The following is a 22,109-nucleotide window of genomic DNA, read 5'->3' as shown; positions in this document are numbered from 1 at the left end:
CTTCTGGTTTGGCTGTTTTACTCAATGGTGATGATGCTATAGATCATAATTCGTCGAAAGCTCGTATTGTTCCGCATTTTGATTATTCTGGTCACCGGCCTTTAGAACGGACTATCGAATTCTTGTTTGGTCTACCAGAAAAGTCTGTTGGTCCCTTGGATGGTCAAGTAGACAGTAGCTTGATTAGAGCCGTTATTAAGAATCAGTTCTCCAAGCTTCATGGTGATTTGGATGTTGTTTCAGTTAGTCAGAGAGAAGGAATCAGTGTGGTTCATCATGGTGTTGGACCTCCCGTTGTTGGCTTAGAGGAGTTTAGCATATGTGGTGATATCAGGATTGTTAAACCGCCTCTTGTTTTGGAGAGCTTAGCACTCTTCAGCAGCGCCAGGGCTAATGCTTGTATCTGGAAAGGGAAATGGATGTATGAAGTTGCTTTAGAGACTTCGGGAATTCTACAAATTGGATGGGCAACACTTGCTTGTCCTTTTACAGACCAGAAAGGTGTGGGTGATGCTGATGATTCTTATGCTTTTGATGGTAGAAGGGTAAGCAAATGGAACAAGGAAGCTGAACCTTATGGGCAATCATGGGTAGCTGGGGATGTCATTGGTTGCTGCATAGATTTGGATGGTGATGAGATATCCTTCTACAGGAATGGTGTCTGCCTCGGGGCTGCATTTACTGGTATCAGAAAACTTGGACCTGGGTTCGGGTATTACCCTGCTATTTCTCTCTCCCAAGGTGAGAGATGCGAGTTAAATTTTGGTGCTTATCCGTTTAAGTACCCTGTTAAAGGTTTCCAACCTCTTCAAGAAGCCCCACCTCGAAGTTCTTTTGCAACAGAACTGCTACGATGCTTCTCAAGACTTCTTGATAGGCCGGATCGCTCGTTGGCTGATACATTAAGTAGACTGAGGAGGTTTGCCTCGGTCGAAGAACTGTTTTCCCCTGTTTCCCGTGCCATATGTGATGAGTTCTTCTACATACTTGAGCAAGACCCTTTGTTGCCCGAGTACTTAGGACGGGGTGCATTTCTGTCATTCCTCTTGGAGATTTTCAGAACACAAGCACCCCATGATTGTTTAAGTTTAGACAGAGTTCTAGATGTACTTCTTGAGTTGCCACAATCTCATTTGATCTTTGAGCATGTACTAAACGCTCTTGCTTGTGGCTGCAAAACAGCGACGTTGATTCTAACCGAATGTCCATACTCAGGACCGTACCCTTATCTTGCTCTGGCTTGTCATTTGTTAAAACGGGAAGAATTGATGATACAATGGTGGAGATCTTTGCATTTCGAATTTTTGTTTGAAGGTTTCTTGTCATGCAGGAATTCTAACAAACATGACTTACAGCAGTTAATGCCTGTTGTTTGGTGGCCTGGATCCTCTGAAAATATCTCCTATGAGACTAGCATGGGATTTACGGTCTCTGCGCTCTCTGAAGCCATTAACAAGGTATGATAGAATATGTCTGACTGGTTTTTGTTTGCTTTAAAGTTATCGCAGGCATAACTCTCCTCTGAATATAGTTTGAAATCTGATATAACATGGATTAATTAATCTTTTCTTTTTGAATTCAGATTGAGGAGAAGCAGAGGAACCTCTGTCTCTTGGTCATACAATTCATACCACCCGTATCACCACCCGAGCTTCCTGGTTCAGCATTTAGGGGGTTCCTTCAGAACCTTTTATTAAAGAACAGAGGCGCAGACAGGAATCTGGCCCCTTCTGGAGTTACACGCAATTCGGTTCTTGTCTCTCTGTTCTCAGTAATACTCCATTTTTTGTCGGAAGGTTTCACAATGCTGAAGAGTAGTGAAGCCGCTCATCACAATATTGGTTTTCTTCACAGAGGTGGTCAGCAGAAGTTTCCATTGAGTTTGTTTCTTAAAAATGATCCACATCGAGCTGATATCACTAGGCTTGGCGGGTTGTTTAGTCATATATCGAAGTCCTACCCCACAGATGATCAAGAAGAAGAACTAATGCGGTGGGAAGAAGGTTGTATGGATGATGAAAAGAATAGAGTAACTCACGCTACTGAGCAGAAGCCATGCTGTTGCTTAGCCTATGATACTGATCTTACTAATTCCTTGAAGGGTCGAGGAAAAAATACTGCTAAAAGTTCTCGTGGTCAATGCAGCTCCATTCCTGAGAGATCCTCTCATGCTGCTGCAGAATGTAGTGCTGCAAGTTTCAGTGAAGAAATAGAGGACAAACCTAGCACAAGTAATCAGTCTGACCCTGACTTTGGTTATCGTCCCGTAAGATTTATGCGAACTGCACTACAAGAGAGTAGAATCTCGTCTGCTATACTAAGCGAAGAAGAACTATTGGATTCTCTATTGCTATTATACCATATTGCTGTCGCTCCAAATTTTAAGCAGGTAAGTTTAGTTGTTTTTCCCTCTTGTTTATATTCAGTTTTACTGTTCGTATGATACATGAGGCAACCCGAATAAAAATTATAGGCTGATAGGTTTTCCTTTTACTTAGGCATCGTATTACATGACTCATCAATCGCAATCAATATCACTTCTAGAAGAAACGGATAAGCAGATAAGAGAACGGGCTTCAAGTGACCAATTAAAGCGCTTAAAGGAAGCTCGCAACAACTACAAGGAAGACGTGATGGATTGTGTTAGACATTCCGCATGGTAAGTTTCACTTAACTCATGGATTGTGTTAACAAAAGGAGGGTGTAGTGAAGAGGTTTCAATTATGATTTATGTGAGGGAGTACAATGCTTACATGTCTATATTTTTTCCTTTACTCGTTCTGAATCTTTTGTACAGGTTCCGCATCTCATTGTTCTCTCGATGGAAGCAAAGAGGAATGTATGCATTATGCATGTGGGTTGTACAGCTACTTCTGGTTCTCAGCAAAATGGATTCTGTGTTTGTTTACATTCCAGAGTTCTACCTTGAATCTTTGGTAAATAGCTTTTGGCCATTTCCACTACTTCTGGATAAAAACTATGAGATGTTCCAACAACTTATTCTGCTCCGTTATCTCAGTTTCTCAGTGAAATTTTTAAGTTTACAATTTTTTTGGTATTTTCCTCAGGTAGACTGTTTCCATGTGCTTCGCAAGAGCGATCCTCCGTTTGTCCCATCAACCATATTTATCAAACAAGGACTTTCATCATTTGTATGTCTAAAAATCTCTTATCACACATTCTTTTTTGTCTTTTTGTTTTCCTCATGTCTGAGTTTAGTTAATTAGCTTTAGGTCAGTTGGACAACGGCTCTAACATAGTCATTGCAACTTCTTGGGTTTCCAGATCACTTTTGTAGTTACTCACTTCAACGATTCGAGGATATCGAACACAGATCTTAGAGATCTACTTCTCCAGTCAATATCCGTCCTGGTACAGTACAAAGAGTACTTAGAAGCTTTTGAGAACAACGAGGCAGCTACCCGACACATGCCTGCAGCTCTACTGTCAGCGTTTGACAACAGATCTTGGATCCCTGTCACAAATATATTTCTTCGTCTTTGCAAAGGTTCTGGGTTTAGTTCTTTAAAGAACGGGGAGTCTTCGTTTTCATCTACTGTTTTCCAGGTTGGTTAGGTTTATTTAACTTTGTTTCTATCTGATCCTCAGCCTACATATTGGATTTTGATTTTATTTTTCGTCTAGGCACTTCTACGAGATGCTTGTGTCAATGATGGTGAATTACTCTCTACTTTTCTTAACCGGCTATTCAACACACTGAGCTGGACCATCACTGAATTTTCTGTCTCGGTTAGAGAAATGCAAGAAAAGTATCAGGTCAGACTGAACTTGGATCCTTTTCATCGATTGAGTTTTCTTAGTGATTCATTACTTCTCTCTGAATGATTGTGTTGTTTGATCTGCTATACCCTTGCAAGTATTTGTAGTCTTATACGTGCTCTTCTTTGACCAGTTTTTGATTCGTCTTGTCTTTATGTAGGTAGTGGAGTTTCAGCAAAGGAAATGTTGTGTGATATTTGAGATTTCAAGTAATCTTGCAAGGGTCCTAGAGTTCTGCACTCACGCAATACCGCAGGCATTTCTTTCTGGGACTGACACGAATCTTCGTAGGCTCACTGAGTTGATTCTCTTCATCTTGAATCACATGACCTCAGCAGTAGATGACGAGTTCTTTGATTTGTAAGTTAGTTAAAATATCTCAAACAGCTCTAAAACGGTTGAAAAAGCGCTCTTTTGTAATCGATATATTTTCTACTGGTTTTGGGCTCGGTCAGGTCACTTAGACGGCAAGGACAACCTTCAGAGAAAATTAGCCGAGGGATCTTATTAGCTCCTTTGGTTGGTATAATCTTGAATCTCTTGGAGGCTAGTGAAGACTCAAAACAGAAGCAACAACATGATGTAATTGGTCTTTTCGCAAGCATGGAGTGCCCCGATACAGTCTATTACGGGTTTCAATATCTCTTGGAATATAATTGGGTACGTAAGCTCTTGAATCTAGGTTTTGCTCGCTTGCTTCTCTTACTGACACAGCTTTTCATTTCAGGACGGTTGTGTAAGCGGGGATGATGCATATGTTAAAAAACTTGGACAACTTGAGAATTTCTTGAGCCATCTCATAGACAGGGCTCCGTCGCAAGAACCTGAAAGAAAAGATGAGTCATTCAACAAAGATACGACGGATTTAGAAGATAACACTTGCTGTATCTGCTACGCGGGCGAGGCTAACGCCATGATTGCTCCGTGTTCACATCGATCATGTTATGGCTGCATAACTAGACATCTTCTCAATTGTCAGAGATGTTTTTTCTGCAATGCTACAGTTATTGACGTTATAAGAGATAACGAAGAATAAGACAATGGTGATTCTGAAGCTCAGGGTAGTTGCAGGTGGAGGTTGTTGATTGATGTAGTAGACACAGAAGGAAAGATAATTTAGGTGGGAACCAAGGAAGAAGGATTATAAATTTACAGATTTATAGGATTAATAATAAGAAACAGAACAAAAACAAAGGTCTGTGATAATTTTGTAGGATATGGTCTTGTGGTCTCTAGGCCTCTCCTCTGTTTTTACATTGTATATATGAGAATGAAATGGAAATGGAAATGGTGTTTAAAGGCGCTCTGTTTCGTAGCTTGGTTTCTTATTTTTTTTTACAGTGTTTTAAAAATATTATAAAAGAGAATATATAGTGAATAATATTTTTCTGATAATTTACTGTTTGACTAAATTGAGATATTTAGGGGTTTTTTCTCATTTGAGTCGTTGGGATAATTGTTTTGAGACAATTGTGGTATTTAAGGCCTTAAGGGTATTTATAAAATTTAGAGCTATAAGTAAAACGACAAATTAGATAAGAACAACATAAGAATATATCGATATATACGATGAAACTAATCAGTAAGTCACGTATTTTATTAGTAGGTAAACATGAAAACTATGTTACAAAAGAGTTACCAGTTTTGTCTTCTTTCAAATAAATAAAGCATGTAAAACATAAACTAAAAAGCAAACCATTCGCAGAAAACAAAAATTCAAGTAAAGAAATTTCAAAGATCATAAGTGAGTTTTTAAACAAGAAGAAGACACACACAGAGACACAAAACAAGTGTTTATCAGAAATCAATTGTTTTGACCAGGTCGTCCTGAGCTGTAAGGTGGTCTTGGTCTCCTTCTTAACACTCCTGTGATCCTCGCCATAAATCCTGTTTCTTCTACCTATATAATCACACATAAATACGATGTTAATTATTGCAGATACTACTACCATCAAATCCAATATAAGTAGCCACTTTCAAAATTAAGTGTGTGGTTGACCCCAAGAAAGAAAAAACACCAAATACAACACTTATGGTTTAATCAAACACTTAGCTTCCTAAATTAACTTCTTTTTCTCCACGTTTACATATGTAATTCTCAAGCTGATACATCTTTGTTTTAATGTTTTTATTATATATATATATACTTATAAGATAACCACGTTGATAGGGGAAAAAATGAGCTGACAAGATTGTAAACATAGGGAGCTTACGAGTTCATCAGTTCCTGTGTCTTCTTCTTCTACTAGTGATGGTGATGATGATGAAGATGATGATGAGTGTGGTGGTATTGGTGATGAATCAAGACCAAGACACTTCAATATGGCTTGAACAACTTTGTGACAAATAGAACATGGAGAGTTGAGAAGAGAGTAGTAATCTTCTTTTTCTTCATCTTCTCTTCTACTTCTTCTCTCTTCTTCTCCATTGACTTCCATTTTTTTTTTTAAAGTTCTCTCTTCTTCTTCTTCTTCTTCTTCTTCTTCTTCTTCTTCTTCTTCTTTCTTCTGCTCAATGCATTAAGTGTTGTGTCTAGTTTGACCTCACCTGCTTCTCTGTGTTCTTACACACACACCCTACCTTTCATTTAATACCCTTATAAAATATAAACTATATACATTCAGATTTTTACATTTTTTTATTCATGACTTAAGTAACGTAATAACTTGAACCAAAAAAAAAAAAAACTTTAAAAGAGATTAATGTATTAGTCGGTGCATTCTAAGGATATTACTAAAAAATTTAGTTATTTTTATAAATGCATAGTTGGGTTGATGTGAATAAGATGTGTTGGCGAGCGCATAAATACCATTTTGTTTCTTGCTGTTCATAATTTTGCTTATGGAATTTTATTTATGTCTTTCTCTATCTACCTCTTTGGACCAGTGTTCCATTTGCAATAGAGAGTCTACTCTTGTGAAAAAACAAATGTAGTAAATGTGAGTCTTTATTATTCTCTCAGCCTTTTTTGTCTTCTTTTGTTTATTAATTATATACTAGTGTTGTTGATTTAGATATTAGTTACTTATTCATTGGTACGTCTTCTTATAAATTCTATTTTATTTGAAGTTAGAAAATTAACGTTACAACCTACAACTATATATTAATTACTGGTAATTTGTTTTATAATTACTGGTAATTTGTCTTCATTCACTTGTCACTTATTGTCCCTTCGTACCAAATACATTGATATCTACTAGTAGCTGATAATTAGTCTGATGCACTGTAAATGACTACATGAATGCATGTTTGTATAGTGCTGTTACTCGGCAGCGCTTGTATACCCTGAAAGACCATTTGGAAGGCCGAATGTTCTTGCTTAAACATTGCATGACATGAATCCTCAAGCAATTAAGAAACATATCAATTCAAATACGTGGTGTTTATTTTCTTAATTCAGTTAACCGTATTTGGGTTAAATTGTGGTTACAATCTTACAAGATCCTCTATACACCACGTTGGACTTGGATATCATGTATAGAGATTACAGCCTATAACACTGGTACATTGACCTGACCAATACAAACGACTACAAGTCGTTACGTATATTTTTCTATTTTTGGAAACTCGGTTGATTTGTTTTCACATGTTTTGAAATTAACAGATTTGCAGCTCCAGCTGCTCTTAAAATAGAACATAGAGCTGGCTGATCACACTTCATAATAATAATAATAACAAAAACAACTATATATAAACTATAATTAATGTGAACACAAAAATTTAGACCTTTTNATAATTTTGCTTATGGAATTTTATTTATGTCTTTCTCTATCTACCTCTTTGGACCAGTGTTCCATTTGCAATAGAGAGTCTACTCTTGTGAAAAAACAAATGTAGTAAATGTGAGTCTTTATTATTCTCTCAGCCTTTTTTGTCTTCTTTTGTTTATTAATTATATACTAGTGTTGTTGATTTAGATATTAGTTACTTATTCATTGGTACGTCTTCTTATAAATTCTATTTTATTTGAAGTTAGAAAATTAACGTTACAACCTACAACTATATATTAATTACTGGTAATTTGTTTTATAATTACTGGTAATTTGTCTTCATTCACTTGTCACTTATTGTCCCTTCGTACCAAATACATTGATATCTACTAGTAGCTGATAATTAGTCTGATGCACTGTAAATGACTACATGAATGCATGTTTGTATAGTGCTGTTACTCGGCAGCGCTTGTATACCCTGAAAGACCATTTGGAAGGCCGAATGTTCTTGCTTAAACATTGCATGACATGAATCCTCAAGCAATTAAGAAACATATCAATTCAAATACGTGGTGTTTATTTTCTTAATTCAGTTAACCGTATTTGGGTTAAATTGTGGTTACAATCTTACAAGATCCTCTATACACCACGTTGGACTTGGATATCATGTATAGAGATTACAGCCTATAACACTGGTACATTGACCTGACCAATACAAACGACTACAAGTCGTTACGTATATTTTTCTATTTTTGGAAACTCGGTTGATTTGTTTTCACATGTTTTGAAATTAACAGATTTGCAGCTCCAGCTGCTCTTAAAATAGAACATAGAGCTGGCTGATCACACTTCATAATAATAATAATAACAAAAACAACTATATATAAACTATAATTAATGTGAACACAAAAATTTAGACCTTTTTTTCAAAACCATTCCAATTTCTAACAAGAAAACAAAATTAGAAATCCTAAAAACTCAAAGGTGTATGGAAGGCAAAAAATGGCCAACAAAATCAATAACACAGTACATTAATCAATCTCTTTAAAATAGAAAGAAGATTTTTTCAATAAAAAACGTCGTCGTATCCTCGTCGACGTCTCCGTCTTTGATGGGGGAGCAAAAGCCAAGGTCAAGCGGTGCTTCCTCCTCCACCGACTCAATTTCAATCCCTTCGCCGTCACCGTCCCCATCCCCGTCTCCGGCGCCACGTCAGCACGTCACGTTACTCGAACCATCTCACCAAAACAAGAAGAAAAGCAAGAAAGTCTTTCGAGTCTTCCGTTCTGTTTTCCGTTCATTTCCGATCATTACACCGGCGGCTTGCAAAATCCCGGTCCTCCCAGGCGGTAGCTTACCCGACCAGCACAGAAGCGGGTCTAGCGGTTCGAGAGTTACCGGAACCTTATTTGGATACCGTAAAGGCCGTGTAAGCCTCTCGATTCAAGAAAGCCCTAGATGTTTACCATCTCTCGTCGTCGAGCTAGCGATGCAAACAATGGTGCTACAAAAAGAACTTAGCGGAGGGATGGTTAGGATCGCTTTAGAGACAGAGAAACGAGCTGACAAAGAAAAGATCAAGATCATGGACGAGCCATTATGGACAATGTTTTGTAACGGTAAGAAAACGGGGTACGGTGTGAAACGTGACGCGACGGAGGAGGATCTCAACGTTATGGAGTTGTTAAGACCGGTTTCGATGGGTGCGGGAGTTTTGCCAGGGAACTCGGAGGTCGAAGGACCAGACTCGGAGATGGCTTACATGAGGGCTTACTTTGAAAGAGTCGTTGGGTCTAAAGATTCAGAGACATTTTATATGTTGAGTCCCGAAGGGAATAATGGACCCGAACTTAGTATTTTCTTCGTAAGAGTATGATTTGATGTAATGTGTTCTTGATCAATCACGTACGGTTTGTGGATTGATATGTGAGTAACGTACGTATATGGTCATGATGATATATATGTGTATATTGCTTGGGTCGTTTTTGTGGTGAGGTATATGAGGATGGACTTGGATGTTATACAATTCTTTAGGATGATTTATAAGAAAAGTGTTTCAGGTTGATCATGCGAATTAATTCACGTCTGATTTTTTTTTGTTTTTTTGTCTCTTTCATAATTCGACCAGATTTTTAGATTTAGCTTATGCATGGTTGATTTCATTGATCGCATAAACAAAAAAATATTAGTGAAAAACTAAATTTATTTATTTCTTACAAAAGAATGATAACAGAAGAATCTTTAATTCTTGATTTCATTAAAACCATCGTAAATACTAAATATTGTGTGAATATTGAATAATAACTCTTTCCCAAAATTGGAAAAATGTAGGGGTTTAGGGAAGGCCTTTAAATCACCCAAATTATTTCCCTGTTTGAGTCACTCGATTACAGTTGCTTTCTTCTTTGTTTGATCCGAAACAGTTTGAAGCGAGACCACACTATTCTTTCCACGATGAGCCACGTCTCCAATGATCTCGCTGCGGTGAAGGGCGGTTCTGACGCGGCTCGAATTGTGGTAGTGAAGGCGTGGCTCAACTCTCAGTTTGAGGCGGTGGGCAGAGAAGTCCCTAATGTAGAGTACACTCATGGAAACATCAACCATCTGTATAATCTCGCCATCGCTTCTCAAGCCAAGTCTCAGGCTGCCACCATTGTAGCCAAAGATTTTCGTCGAAAGGCTTCAGAGTACCGTGCTCAAGGGGCTAGGGTTAGAGAGATATTGGAGAGTGCAGGAATGTCACAAGATAGCTTACCGTCAGATGTGGTCTCTTCAGCTCAAGTTGTTGCAAATGTTGCAAATTTGTTGAACATAAGGGACACTGAACTGAGCAGTTTCCTAGTAGCAATGGGAGACATTTCTCTGAGGAAGAGTGAAGTGGAAGAGAAGAGGGCTAAGGCACAGATGGAGTCCAATGTTCTTCTTGATTATACAAGAAAAGCGATACAGAAGCTGACGTATCTAAAGAAGCTCCTTGCGGAGCTAGAAGATGATGTAGTAGTACCTTGTGAATCACTGATGGAGAATTGGAAAACAAATATGGAAGTAATGGCAATCAAGGAGGAACAGTACAAAAAGAAGTATAAGGACTCTGAGATTAGATGGTTGAAACGTCAGCAAGATGCAAGCGAAATGTTACTCAAATACAATCCCAAGATCAGCCACAGAGATCTGGTAGAAATGGCAGAGCACCGAAAGGAACTGGAGAAGATGACAAAACCTGTTCTTGATGCTCTGAGAAGTTACCAGGACTTGCCTCCGGATATAGCTCTAGCTTCACTAGCAATCGAAGAAAAGAATAGACAGTTTGAAGCCGCGGAAAGGCGGCTAGAAGAAGTATTACAATCAGCTCTTGAGACAAGCGATGTGTGATCGATGTTAAAACCCAAAAAAGTATTACTAATTAAGGTTCAAGTTTTATTCCCTTGCCGCTTTTTTTTTATGTGAAAACTTTTATTTTGTACATTTGTTATATTTTGAATCTAGATTATAAAAAAGCTAAAAATAAGTTTTGTTCAATGGTTCAAGTCATTGACTCTCAGTTTTCATCCCCACAGTGAATTGTCTTGTTAGGATCTCAACTCTGAGAATTTTGAAGTAGGCCATTCATTACCTGTTTTCATTCAAAAATGTTGCAACTTGCATGCAAACCCCATTATGCATCAGTGTCATCCCCATAGTGACTTGTCCTGCTAGCTGATGATTGTAGGATTTTTGAAAGGTGCCAACTGAAGAGCATGTTTACTGAACCAAAACAGAGCCACGTCACTATGACTCATATGTTCCCTTTTAACTGGGTGATCTAACATTGCTGCTACTTGTGGTTATCTCAACTCAACTTGTGCTATAATACAAATCGAAAGGTGCTACATTTCAGTTTTTTTATTTCTCTCATTTATAATATGTATTTTATAGAAAATTTCAGATATTATAAATACTCAAGTCACCATATCCATTGTTATTATGATCTTTTGTCCGCAATGGACCTACCTAATTGTAAACATCTGATAAAAAGGAAGAAGAGTCAAATTGAATCTGGTTCATTCAGCTTCGAGTGGATAAAAGCAAAACGACAGGTAAGTAAATTCAAAAACGTTAATTTCATTTTCGAGTGAAAAGCAAGTTACTGAACCAAAACGGAGCCACGTCAAACTATATCTCGACACCTCACAAAAAACGACACGACGTGTTCACTTTAGCCACCATGCAAGATTCCTTTTTCTGTTTTCGCTCTCAAAACTCTCACTTTAACTCACAAAAAAAAGATTCCTCGGATCATCATCATCAGAAACAATGGCTATGGCTATACGCGCGATTCGTTACCAGTTACCGTCTCCTCCGAGATCTATGTTTACTACTCGACGCGAATCATCGCAACCAGTTAAGCAGATTCAGATCCAGCAACGACCTAGAGGAGGCGATTTGGCCGAGAACGGTAAGATCGTTCTTCAACCGAGGCTTTGCACGTTGAGATCTTATGGATCTGATATGGTCGTCACTAGAAAAGACGGCGGAGATGGTGGAGGAGGAGGATCTGAGGTTGAGTTAGCATCAGCTTCTACGTTTTTTGAGACGCTTACTGATTACATTGAGAGTTCGAAGAAGAGTCAAGACTTTGAAACCATCTCTGGAAGACTCGCCATGGTATATATATAAAACCCTATTAAACCCTAAATTCGAAAACTTGATTTTGAAGTAACTGTGATTTACTCTGTTTTTTCAGATTGTGTTTGCGGTGACGGTGACTGAGGAGATTGTTACGGGGAACTCTCTGTTTAAGAAACTTGATGTGGAAGGATTGAGTGAAGCTATTGGAGCTGGTCTTGGAGCTATGGGTTGCGCTGCGATTTTCGCGTGGTTGACGATTTCTCGGAACAGAGTGGGACGGATCTTTACTGTGAGCTGCAACTCCTTCATTGACTCGTTGGTTGATCAGATCGTCGATGGGTTGTTCTACGACATTAAGCCTAGTGATTGGTCTGATGATCTTTGAATTTGATAAGTTCATAAGTACCACTCTAAATGTATAATGTATCTACGTCTCCATAATACAGTAGTAGTTACTATATATATAGTCTTGAAGATGATATTGTAAAAGTCTATAACTTTTGTGTCTATAAGATAATATATATAGAAAAGTATGGAATTTTCTCTGATTCAGTCTAGTGTTCAAATTGGATCGATCAAAAGAGAAAAAAAGATATTGTTAACTGTATTTGGAGAAACAAGAGAGCTGTGTCTATGAAGCCGTCTCAATGGTTTGAATGCATTCAAGAACAGTTGCATTGTTGGACATTGCAGCCATTAGAGCTTCATGGATGGTCTTGTTGTTCTTTAGAAGAGATGCAGAGTAGAGAACCTGCATAGCAAAGACAAAAGATTCATGAATGATTTAGAAAGAAACATGTATGCAAGGGTGAAAGTCTGGTTTTTGTTAGAGAGAAAACTTACGGCCCATCTTGTTAGATTTTGCTGCTGCGCGTTGTTGATTTTGGGTTGGCTTCTGTTTATGAATCTCTGTAGGAAACAAGAAAAAAAGCTGTAATAACTAAAATGGTTGTGAACTTGTGAGTGTTGAAGTGAGTGATTAGATATTGAGAACTAGATGACCTGAAGAGAGAAGAGATCTGCAGATTGGCCAATTACTTTGTCATACTTCAGACCCTCAGCGGCAAGTCCAGCCATTGCAACAGCCGCCAACCTAAGAAATTGAGAGGGTTGAGATTTGATGTTTCTCTCATTTCTGAGATTAATGAAACTCTACCTGTCAAGCTCCTTTGAGTCAAGTTGGCCACTGTATATTAGTTTAGCTAGCCTCTCGTCGATGAGATTGACATGTTCTTTACCGATGTCTAACGAGTACCCGAGGATTGGAAGCCCGATTAAGTAAGCCACTGGAAGTTGCAGGTTTTAAAACATGAGAACATTGCATCTTTAGAACCCAAAGGTTTAAACTTTTCAAGTGTACCTAAGAAGTGGGCTGCTTCATGTGCAGCAATTCGTTCTTTATAATCAGGAAAGAAAGTAGAAAACCCGGAAATCGCAGCTTGAAGAAGCCTACAAACGAAACACCAAAAGATATCAAATCTGTAACCCAAATTACATTATGTTAACGAGAAAACCGAACAAAATATGCAGTGTTTGAGTTCTTTTCTTACCCTGGTGAAACGCTCCCCACGGCTAACACTACCAACGAAATGCTCCCAACTAAGTAAGGCACAAAGAATCCCCAGTCCTGTCCAGATTCAGCAGTTATAACATCTATCTAAGACACATGTAGAACCTAACACAATTGACAGAAACCGAGACATTTTCATGGTTTTTGACATGGTCGATTAGATTTAGTTATTGGTATAGCCTACACAATTGTCCAGAAGAAAGGACAGGGAACTAGAAATCAGTGAGACAAGACGCGAACATAATACTGCAAACATATTCTGTCCAGATGTAACCATGGTTAGCATAACCAGACCATAGGTATTTCATGGCTTGCAACACCAGAGAATACTGGTATAGAGATTTTTGAAAGTTTACCCCGGGAAGTTGGCCGGAAAGTACAGCTATGAACCCAGTTGTTCCAACCACTGTGAAAAGGAAAGCCGCCTGCATTACTCAAAATCCATGAAAATAATATTAAGGTACACTATAACCTCAAGAACTCTCTGGGTTCAATTCTTGCCAAAGAATAACAAGACAGAACCTTACATCGTTCCTGACACTAGGGATGGCCAGAGTTTCTGCATTCTTGATTCCAAGAGTTGTCAGCTCCCGCAGAGATGTCTGATACAAAAAGAATACACATCACTTCTGCACTCCTATAGTCCTACTTACTAAGCGTTATACAAATGGTAAGTGAGCTTAGATAGAGAGATCGATATACACCGTACGGCGCGAAAGGTAAGGCTGAGAGCTCCATTTCTTAGCCCAACCTTGTTCACTCAATTTATCGAGAGCTTCCTTAACACCATTACTATCTTTCTGCAACCATACATGAACCCAATTTCAGCAGAGTTCATCGAATCAAAAGTAAAGCTTGTGGTAAATTTACAGATATGGACCTTGTTAATGGCGGACTCGAGAGTACTAAAATCAAACCCGGAGGAAGCAGTAGGAGAAGAAGACGAAACCGCTGCTTGAGTCGAAGGGTTTCGTTGCCGGAAACTAGAATGCCGGTGAAACGAAGCAATCGGAGTACTCCCCAACGAAGAAACAGCTAATGAAATCATAATTCTTCAAAAAATTATCACGAAAAATTCGATTTTTAACAAACCCAGAAATCAGATAATGCTTCATCGTCTTCTTCAGTTCTTCTTCTCCTAATTGGAAACGTCGGACGAAGGGAAGACATAAAAGCGCGTGGCGTCTTTCAAACCACCGGATCATGCTTTCCGCCACGTCAGCACTTTTAGATAACGGCAAATTTATATCGGTTTATTAGTTCCGGTTTACTTTCTTAATTGATCATTAGCCGAACCGAACCGCATAATGCAAACTTAATTTTTCACTTTAAAGTTGAGAAGAAAATAAAAACTGATCAAGTAGGATCCATGGCGGCTACAACGAGCGCCGGGGACGAACAACCGGAAACGGAGACCCAAACGCCGGCGCAATTGATTCCGTTGTTACCAGATGACGTAGCTCTGAATTGCCTTGCTCGCGTTCCTAGATGTCACCATCCAATCCTCTCACTAGTCTCCAAGACTTTCCGATCTCTCCCCACATCTCCTTTACTCTACGCCACAAGATCTCTCGCCAGAGCTGCTGAAAACATCCTCTACGTCGCAATCCGTCTCCCTCCTGAATCCGGTGCATGTTGGTTCACTCTCCTCCATCGAACCTTATCGACTAACTCAACTAATTCGACGAGTCTGCTTGTTCCAATCCCGTCTTGTCCTTCACCGTCTCTTGTTGGATCCGCTTACGTCGTGGTAGATTCGGAGATTTACGTTATCGGTGGATCTATCAGAGACGTGCCTTCTTCAAGCGTGTGGGTTCTCGATTGTAGATTTCATACTTGGCGACGAGTGTGTAATATGAGGGTAGGTCGTGAGTTTGCAGCAGCTGGTGTAATCGATGGGTGGATTTATGTGATTGGAGGATGTGTTGTTGATAACTGGGCTCGTTCGATTAATTGGGCTGAGATGTTTGATATAAAGACTCAAACTTGGGAGCCAGTGGCTAGTCCTGGTATGGAGGTGCGTGAGAAATGGATGCACGCAAGTGCTGTAATGGAAGGTAAGGTTTACGCAATGGCTGATAGGAACGGTGTTGTTTACGAGCCGAAAGAGAAGAAATGGGGTATGCCAGAGAAGAGGCTTGATTTGGGATGGAGAGGAAGAGCTTGTGTGATTGATAACATATTGTATTGTTATGATTACTTGGGGAAGATTAGAGGGTATGTTCCAAAAGAAAAGGTTTGGAGAGAGTTGAAAGGTGTGGAATCACTTCCGAAGTTTCTTTGTGGTGCTACAATGGCGAATCGTGGTGGAAAGCTTGTGGTTTTGTGGGAAGGTAAAGCGGGTAGTGGAGGTTCTAGGAGAATGGAGATTTGGTGTGCAGAGATTGGTGTTGAAAGGCGCGGAGAAGGGGAGATTTGGGGGAAGATTGACTGGTCTGGTACTGTTCTTACGGTTCCTAATGAATCTGCCATTGTGAATTGCTTGGCAGCTACTGTTTGATGATGATGCATCCATACATGTTTAACGTCTCTGAATCAACATCATCTACCATGATTTACCGCACAGGCCTACTTCGATTCAGTGTGATTAGTTCTGTTATGTTTGTCTGTGATTAGCATAGTGATTCACTACACTGCTTCGCTAGAAATGGTGGACCAACAAAGAATATACCTTGGCCTGAGTCCTTGAGGCCCTGAGCTTACATGAAACAACTCACTGATGTAATGAAGTTTATAAATTTTGCTTCTGAACTTTTGAGAGGTTAAATCAACCCTCTTCTGCACGTTCTTGTTCGTTTCTTTTGTTGTATTCCATGAGAAAGCTACTTTCAGATTTGAATAATACCAGTAAAAACTGTGCCCGTACACTTTGCTTGTTCCTGGCTCATCTTAACAAAACGAATACGGCTACTTTTTATTTATTTTGTTTCAAGGAAAAGAGAAGGAAAATGATAGTGGAACAATAAGAGTATTATTAAGTTATATATACACATATTACATCTTCTTTAAACAAAGCATTGTTCCAGTCAAAATTAGGCTGGTGTAAGCTCCAATGACCCAGAACCAGTAACTAGAGGTCTTCTTTGTCTCTGAACTTGCTCAATGGCCTGGTGATTGCTTCGTTGAGTTGATTGAACAGATATAAATGAAGAGACAGAGAACAGGAGGCTGGGAAATTAGAGGTCACCGTCAGGGATCTCCATTGTTTCTTCATTCTCTATAAAGCTCAGAACTTGCTCAAAGGCCTGGTGACGAGTGATTTGTTTTGTTGAGTATGATTTGAACAGATTACTGATGAAGTAACAGAGAAAGGACCTGACTTACCTCGATGGCGATTTCAGTTGGTGTGAGATCTGAGACATCTTTATAGCCACGCTTGACTGCAATATCTGATGATTGGAGTACAAAGAAGAAAAGCCAAATTACTAGCAGAAGTTGCATGAGTTTATATAGCAGAAGATTGAACAAAAGCTATAGCAGATAGATGGAGGAGATAATACTTTCTAACGACACTCTGGCATTTGCATTTGTGTATGCTTCACTGCGCTCATCCCAAATAGTTGAAAGACGCTTCAAAGCCTACATGTAAATCACATACCCCAAGGAGAAAAGAAAAAAAGATGAATGCTTTGTCATGAATCCAAAGCATATGAATGTAGAACAGTCGAACCAGTACCACTGTGTATGCATCTCCTGATTCATCATGTAACAATGGTCGTGAATTAGTTCCAACGGCAGCAATTCTATGGGCTAAGGCTTCTAGAGGCACATCTAACCAAATGCTGATTCCTTTATGCATATACTTCCTGATGATACCATTCATTACCAGATACATCTAACAGAGACTTTAGTTTCATATGTATTTACTTTGGACAGGATGAAGGGAACACACCAGTTAATGGGTCTTATAACTGCACCTCCACCGGTGGAAACAACAACTTGATACATCGAAGAGAGTTTCTTTAGTGCATCGGTCTACAAAGACAGAATTAAATTAAGCTCGCAATACATTACAATAAATCACACTAAATAAAGAGTAGACCAAGAAGAAGAGCTTGAAACAAGAACCACAAAACTAACCTCCTTTCCTCTAAAGAAACCCTCTCCATGATGCTCAAATATCTCTGCTACAGAAGTTCCATTCATCGCCTCCTCAATCAAAGTGTCGCTGACACATCCAGAAAACTTAAAGAAGGTTACACATCTAGAATACCAAACCTCATATTCATAACTAACTCCAAATCAGAGAACAAAATTTCCAGGAGACTTCAACTGAGGCTTTTAAACATACATATAAAGCTTTTTATTCAGTAGCATATACATACCAGTCAAGGAAGGAATAACCAAGAGCTTTGGACATTAACTTTCCCACGGTTGTTTTCCCAGAACCCATCATCCCTGTGTTCATCAGGTGAATCATCAAATTACAAACAAGTATCAAAAAGTAACCATATGAAACCAAAGAGCAGACAAAGACACTAACCAACAAGGTACATAGATCGTCCATTCAAATACGGTTTAACCTCTTCTGCTTTTCTCTGCAAAGCTCATGTATCTACTGTCCAGTAAGATTTTATAGAAAGAAAGATAAATCTAACACATTTCACTAGAGATGATAGTATTATTACTTGCCTTGAGAATTAGATCCTCATCAAATGGATAAACACTTCCGGCCTCCAACAATGCTACAAAATCCAAGAAATCAAATCAGAGTTCCTTTATCAATTCCTAAATGCTATGGAAATTAGTAAATGCTTTTACAAACAACAACCTGAAGAATTATCAGCAGAACATGAAAGCTCTGAAGACAACGATCTGTTTCTTCTTTCAGGTTGCAAATGAGCCAAAGCAAGACCCCTGAACCTTTTCTCTTCCTTAGCTCGCTGAGGATACCGCAATGAACCACGCGGCAGCTTCCTCTCAAACTCTCTCCAATCAACCCATGATGGGTACTGAAACCTTTGAGCAATAGCTGCTTCCATCTCAGACAACTTTCAATACACAAACTATTCAAAACCCCTGCAAAGCAATCATAACTAGATTCAGCTTTTTTTTCTTTCTTTTTTGCTACTAACAAAACCTAAAAGACAAGAATTTGGCCATAATTACAAAACTCTACCAAGATTGTTGTCTACACATCATACCCTGAGCGACAGAAATCGAAAAGTCGATAACTTTTGTCAAACTCCAGAATAAAAACTCAAACTTTACCCACTTCCTTGACAGGATCGATGATATGAGGATTTTTAAAAGCAATGGCAAGAAAGAAAGAATCATTATTTCAACCTGAAAAATTCGAACTTTCCAGAGATTGATTCTAATAATGATTATCCAAATCAAATTGGGGAAGAAATTTTAAAAATTGACACTTTCCTGACAAAGAAAAAAAAATATATAAAAAAACAGAACTAAATTAGCGCTAATAAACTTCATTAAAGGATAACAAGAATGCAACCTGCAGAATCAAGAAGTATGAACAAATTAACAAGAAAAAAAAAAAAAAGAGGGGTTCACCTGAATTTTTCTCCCGCCGACGGATGAGGAGGCGACTTTTTGTTTTTCTCAGTTTTGTAATCTTAGATTTAAGGTTTTTTATTTTATTTTATTTTATTTAAGTAAGGGACTAATCCATTTTGGTTGGTCTGGTAAATTAATAGAGAGAGAGAGAGAACACATACAGGGGGTTGGTGAAACTGTGGAACAGTGATGGCCTTTAAGCATGTCATTAGTCATTTTGACCATTTATAAAAAAAACACACACTTGACACTTCTTAATCATTTTTTTTTCTTTTATCTATGTTAATTAAGCCCAAACATATAACAAAATGTGGATTGTTAGAAAATGTGTTGGTAAAATTCATAAGAAGAAGGGGAAAAAAAAAATCCATAGCAAGTTTATTAGTTGTATAGGTTATGAAAATGGGTCCATCATAATAAGTATATGATGACATCAAATGTTAGTTAGCATTATGTCATAACATCCTCTAATACTAATCACAAACATACAAAGATTTGATGGCAAAGAAAACATAATAAAAAAAAGTTTCATTATGCCTTAAAGAATTAGAAGATATTGGTGTCTATGAAGGTTTGTTAATATGCACTATGAAAGTTGGTGGTCGATGTTTCCCTCTCCAATGTAGGTTTTTGTGGCACTCTCTCTGTTTCTCACCTGCTTTTTTGTATTTTTCCGTACAGATTAATCTTTTCACTTTTTTTTTTTTTTTGTTGTTGTAAAAATCTACTATATATTTTCATTACAAGACTATTACAATATTGGATGAGACTTATTTTTATGCATGCCCATACTGAAGTCTTCAACTGTTCATCACATATATCTTTTTTTTTTTTTTTTAATGTACATTTTCTTAAGGATATCTAATAATATTACTGTGTGAGATACAAAAGTAACAAGGTAAGTTTTGTTGAAATCAGGTTTGTGATAAATATTGGGATTTAAGTGGTGGAGTTTGGTAGGTGGAAACTGGAAACCTAAAAATGAATGAAAGAAATGATTGATTTCTATGGTAAAAATTCTAAAGGATGTGCGGGCGAGAATATGGCCACTTAGAGGCAAGAGCATCCCCAAATATCTTGAAACATGCAAGTATCCAACCAAGAGCCAAAACCTAACATCATTTGATAATTACACTTTATAGAAAAATTAACAAGAATTACTCTATCCACCATCATCTACTTCAGAGATCTCTACTGAAACTTTTTTATTATTGTATAGTGTTATGAATTGTACAATGTACAATGGAAAAAAAATGTTTATTTAAATTTGAATCTCGACGATTGAATCAAAACTTATTTTTGGTGCTAATTTATTTATGTAAATAGTAACATTAGAACTATTTATCCCCTTAAGATCTTGGGATCTCCAGCAACCTGGGAAGATATTTTGATTGAACTCTGTATCTATTACCATATACTCTACCGGCCGGGATGCTTAAAATATCATATACAAAACTCCCACCTACTTATGAGTCAGTAGGTATTCAATCGTTTTCTTGTCTCTAAATCTTGTTACCATCATTGGGTTGAGTCTAGTTTGAAACTATATATAATGGTTCATTTTCAAAGAAAACTTTAAGCTCACGCGTACATGTTTACATTATGACTCATGTCTTAATCAATATGTGATACAATTTCACTTCTTCCAAGTTCCAATGCATTTCTTGTTGATTTGCTAAGCTTGTGTCCTCCTGCACGGTAACAATCACAAAGACTACTCGCAATAATCTTTTTGCAAGTACTTGATGACTACTAGTCAACTACACGAAACTTAACACAATGTTTTCTACGTTTTCTTTCTAATCAATGACAATTTACTCTTCCTAATAACAAGTGTAATTATTCTCAGTTGATTGACTTGACTTATGAATTTTACAGAATTTGTGAAAAACAGTACCCACTACCCGTGACTTTGAAGCATGAAGTATCATGCTATTTATCTTCTAGCTCTGTATTGTCTATACATGAAAATTCTTATTAGCATGTTAATCTAAGAGCCATAATTAAAGAGTTTGAACCATCAGTATCCTTATCATAAACACATAAATAAACAGGTTTGTTTCTTCTCAGATTCACAATTCATAGTCCCATTTACCAAATTTAGACGGCACGAAACCGTAGACATGTTCCTCTATCGGTGTCAAGACTCGTGAGCATTATTGATAAAACAGTTCGTGACAAACTCATTTCCATCCAAAGGCCAAGGAGATTCATTGATATGATGACCTTCTTTTTTTTTTGACGATCTGATATGATGACCTTCTAAAGACCTGGTTTGATACGCGGGAGCTAGGTTGTACTTCTATGCTTATTTTTATTTTTATTCTCTTCATTTTTCAAATTCTCCTCATTCTTTCAAAACATTTTATAATAGTTATATTGATTGTTAAAGTTTAACATTATAGGGAGAAAAGAAAAAAGAAACACTACATTAAACAATATAAATAAAAAAGTCAATGCTTTAAGGGGTTTTAAATGGCTTTTAGATTATAAATTTTGTTTTTTGATTTTTATTAATTTTTTAATAATTAAATTGTAATTGTTGGTTGAATCTTTTTTATATTTACAAAAGAGAGATAGAGAAGAGAAGTATCCTAAACTTTTCTTAAAATCTCAAATTAAATGGATTATAACTTTTGTTGATACTTGTAAAAACAAAAGTCAGTGCTAGGAAATTTAGGTTATGAATGGTTGAAGAATTTTAAATGGTTTTTAGATTGTAAATTTTGATTTTTACTATTTTTTGTAATATATTAATTTTAATTTTTGGTTGAATTTTGCTCTATATATTTACAAAACCGATAGAGAAAAAAGAAGTATCGTAATTTTTTTTAAAAAATCTCAAATTAGAAAGATTTTAACTTTTGTTGGTATTTGTAAAAAAATAAAAAAAGCTAAAATTGTTTTTTTTTCCAAAGAATCTA

The 22,109-nt window shown here is 37.5% G+C and overlaps 8 protein-coding genes across 11 annotated transcripts in view; 5 read left to right on the top strand and 3 right to left on the bottom strand.

Moving 5' to 3' along the window:
* LOC104713649 (E3 ubiquitin-protein ligase RKP) overlaps nt 1–5,095 on the top strand; it is a 7,258-nt gene extending 2,163 nt beyond the window's left edge. Inside the window, exons 3-12 of one of the 2 annotated variants that reach the window (XM_010430819.2) lie at nt 502–1,457; nt 1,583–2,389; nt 2,499–2,659; nt 2,798–2,936; nt 3,069–3,152; nt 3,286–3,567; nt 3,646–3,777; nt 3,941–4,140; nt 4,236–4,440; nt 4,508–5,095. In XM_010430819.2, coding sequence (XP_010429121.1) covers nt 502–1,457; nt 1,583–2,389; nt 2,499–2,659; nt 2,798–2,936; nt 3,069–3,152; nt 3,286–3,567; nt 3,646–3,777; nt 3,941–4,140; nt 4,236–4,440; nt 4,508–4,816 — 3,275 coding nt within the window. In that variant the 3' untranslated portion in view covers nt 4,817–5,095. Of the gene's footprint in view, nt 1,458–1,582; nt 2,390–2,498; nt 2,660–2,797; nt 2,937–3,068; nt 3,153–3,285; nt 3,568–3,645; nt 3,778–3,940; nt 4,141–4,235; nt 4,441–4,507 lie in introns of both variants that reach the window. The other variant, XM_019229532.1, reaches the window with a different exon arrangement.
* On the bottom strand, nt 5,357–6,535 carry LOC104713648 (elicitor peptide 6-like). The gene is made up of 2 exons (XM_010430816.2): nt 5,994–6,535; nt 5,357–5,680 (listed from the first exon to the last, which is right to left on the bottom strand). The coding sequence occupies exons 1-2, from the start codon at nt 6,216–6,218 to the stop codon at nt 5,585–5,587; spliced, it is 321 nt and encodes a 106-aa protein (XP_010429118.1). The 5' UTR covers nt 6,219–6,535; the 3' UTR covers nt 5,357–5,584.
* On the top strand, nt 8,474–9,526 carry LOC104713647 (protein MIZU-KUSSEI 1-like). Its single transcript, XM_010430815.2, has one exon. The coding sequence runs from the start codon at nt 8,602–8,604 to the stop codon at nt 9,364–9,366; it is 765 nt and encodes a 254-aa protein (XP_010429117.1). The 5' UTR covers nt 8,474–8,601; the 3' UTR covers nt 9,367–9,526.
* LOC104715897 (AUGMIN subunit 1-like) lies at nt 9,771–10,862 on the top strand. The gene has a single exon (XM_010433264.2). It carries the CDS (start codon nt 9,945–9,947, stop codon nt 10,860–10,862), a length of 918 nt encoding a protein of 305 aa, XP_010431566.1. The 5' UTR covers nt 9,771–9,944.
* Nucleotides 11,694–12,646, top strand: LOC104713645 (stress enhanced protein 2, chloroplastic-like). The gene is made up of 2 exons (XM_010430813.2): nt 11,694–12,134; nt 12,214–12,646. The coding sequence occupies exons 1-2, from the start codon at nt 11,784–11,786 to the stop codon at nt 12,481–12,483; spliced, it is 621 nt and encodes a 206-aa protein (XP_010429115.1). The 5' UTR covers nt 11,694–11,783; the 3' UTR covers nt 12,484–12,646.
* On the bottom strand, nt 12,618–14,825 carry LOC104713646. The gene is made up of 10 exons (XM_010430814.2): nt 14,549–14,825; nt 14,373–14,468; nt 14,196–14,270; nt 14,025–14,093; nt 13,649–13,725; nt 13,459–13,547; nt 13,255–13,384; nt 13,101–13,191; nt 12,942–13,007; nt 12,618–12,849 (listed from the first exon to the last, which is right to left on the bottom strand). Exons 1-10 carry the CDS (start codon nt 14,714–14,716, stop codon nt 12,730–12,732), a joined length of 981 nt encoding a protein of 326 aa, XP_010429116.1. The 5' UTR covers nt 14,717–14,825; the 3' UTR covers nt 12,618–12,729.
* Nucleotides 14,991–16,533, top strand: LOC104713644 (F-box/kelch-repeat protein SKIP6-like). The gene has a single exon (XM_010430812.2). The coding sequence runs from the start codon at nt 15,038–15,040 to the stop codon at nt 16,166–16,168; it is 1,131 nt and encodes a 376-aa protein (XP_010429114.1). The 5' UTR covers nt 14,991–15,037; the 3' UTR covers nt 16,169–16,533.
* On the bottom strand, nt 16,558–19,290 carry LOC104713643 (shikimate kinase 1, chloroplastic). 3 transcript variants are annotated; one of them, XM_010430810.2, is made up of 12 exons: nt 19,183–19,286; nt 18,788–19,041; nt 18,440–18,687; nt 18,301–18,353; nt 18,152–18,206; nt 17,994–18,066; nt 17,749–17,836; nt 17,561–17,643; nt 17,345–17,474; nt 17,169–17,247; nt 16,993–17,057; nt 16,558–16,913 (listed from the first exon to the last, which is right to left on the bottom strand). In XM_010430810.2, exons 3-12 carry the CDS (start codon nt 18,648–18,650, stop codon nt 16,845–16,847), a joined length of 906 nt encoding a protein of 301 aa, XP_010429112.1. In that variant the 5' UTR covers nt 18,651–18,687; nt 18,788–19,041; nt 19,183–19,286; the 3' UTR covers nt 16,558–16,844. The 3 variants fall into 3 exon arrangements, with proteins under 3 accessions (XP_010429112.1, XP_010429113.1, XP_010429111.1); XM_010430811.2 differs by having other exon boundaries at nt 18,813–19,041; XM_010430809.2 differs by lacking the exon at nt 18,788–19,041 and having other exon boundaries at nt 19,183–19,290.

The sequence above is a fragment of the Camelina sativa genome, chromosome 9 (genome assembly GCF_000633955.1).
Source record: "Camelina sativa cultivar DH55 chromosome 9, Cs, whole genome shotgun sequence".
In the NCBI taxonomy this organism is placed as follows: Eukaryota; Viridiplantae; Streptophyta; class Magnoliopsida; order Brassicales; family Brassicaceae; genus Camelina; species Camelina sativa.
This window is presented reverse-complemented; position numbering and strand designations above follow the sequence as displayed.

Coding starts and splice junctions, on each gene's coding strand:
- LOC104713648 (XM_010430816.2), bottom strand. CDS start 6,218: ATGGAAGTCAATGGAGAAGAAGAGAGAAGAAGTAGAAGAGAAGATGAA. Junction 5,681..5,993: donor ACACAGGAACTGATGAACTC/GTAAGCTCCCTA, acceptor GTGATTATATAG/GTAGAAGAAACAGGATTTAT.
- LOC104713647 (XM_010430815.2), top strand. CDS start 8,602: ATGGGGGAGCAAAAGCCAAGGTCAAGCGGTGCTTCCTCCTCCACCGAC.
- LOC104715897 (XM_010433264.2), top strand. CDS start 9,945: ATGAGCCACGTCTCCAATGATCTCGCTGCGGTGAAGGGCGGTTCTGAC.
- LOC104713645 (XM_010430813.2), top strand. CDS start 11,784: ATGGCTATGGCTATACGCGCGATTCGTTACCAGTTACCGTCTCCTCCG. Junction 12,135..12,213: donor TCTCTGGAAGACTCGCCATG/GTATATATATAA, acceptor CTGTTTTTTCAG/ATTGTGTTTGCGGTGACGGT.
- LOC104713646 (XM_010430814.2), bottom strand. CDS start 14,716: ATGATTTCATTAGCTGTTTCTTCGTTGGGGAGTACTCCGATTGCTTCG. Junction 13,726..14,024: donor TTTCCGGCCAACTTCCCGGG/GTAAACTTTCAA, acceptor GAATCTGGACAG/GACTGGGGATTCTTTGTGCC. Junction 12,850..12,941: donor AAAATCTAACAAGATGGGCC/GTAAGTTTTCTC, acceptor TTTGCTATGCAG/GTTCTCTACTCTGCATCTCT.
- LOC104713644 (XM_010430812.2), top strand. CDS start 15,038: ATGGCGGCTACAACGAGCGCCGGGGACGAACAACCGGAAACGGAGACC.
- LOC104713643 (XM_010430809.2), bottom strand. CDS start 18,650: ATGGAAGCAGCTATTGCTCAAAGGTTTCAGTACCCATCATGGGTTGAT. Junction 18,207..18,300: donor ATGAGGATCTAATTCTCAAG/GCAAGTAATAAT, acceptor TGAGCTTTGCAG/AGAAAAGCAGAAGAGGTTAA. Junction 16,914..16,992: donor CAACTGAAATCGCCATCGAG/GTAAGTCAGGTC, acceptor ACTCGTCACCAG/GCCTTTGAGCAAGTTCTGAG.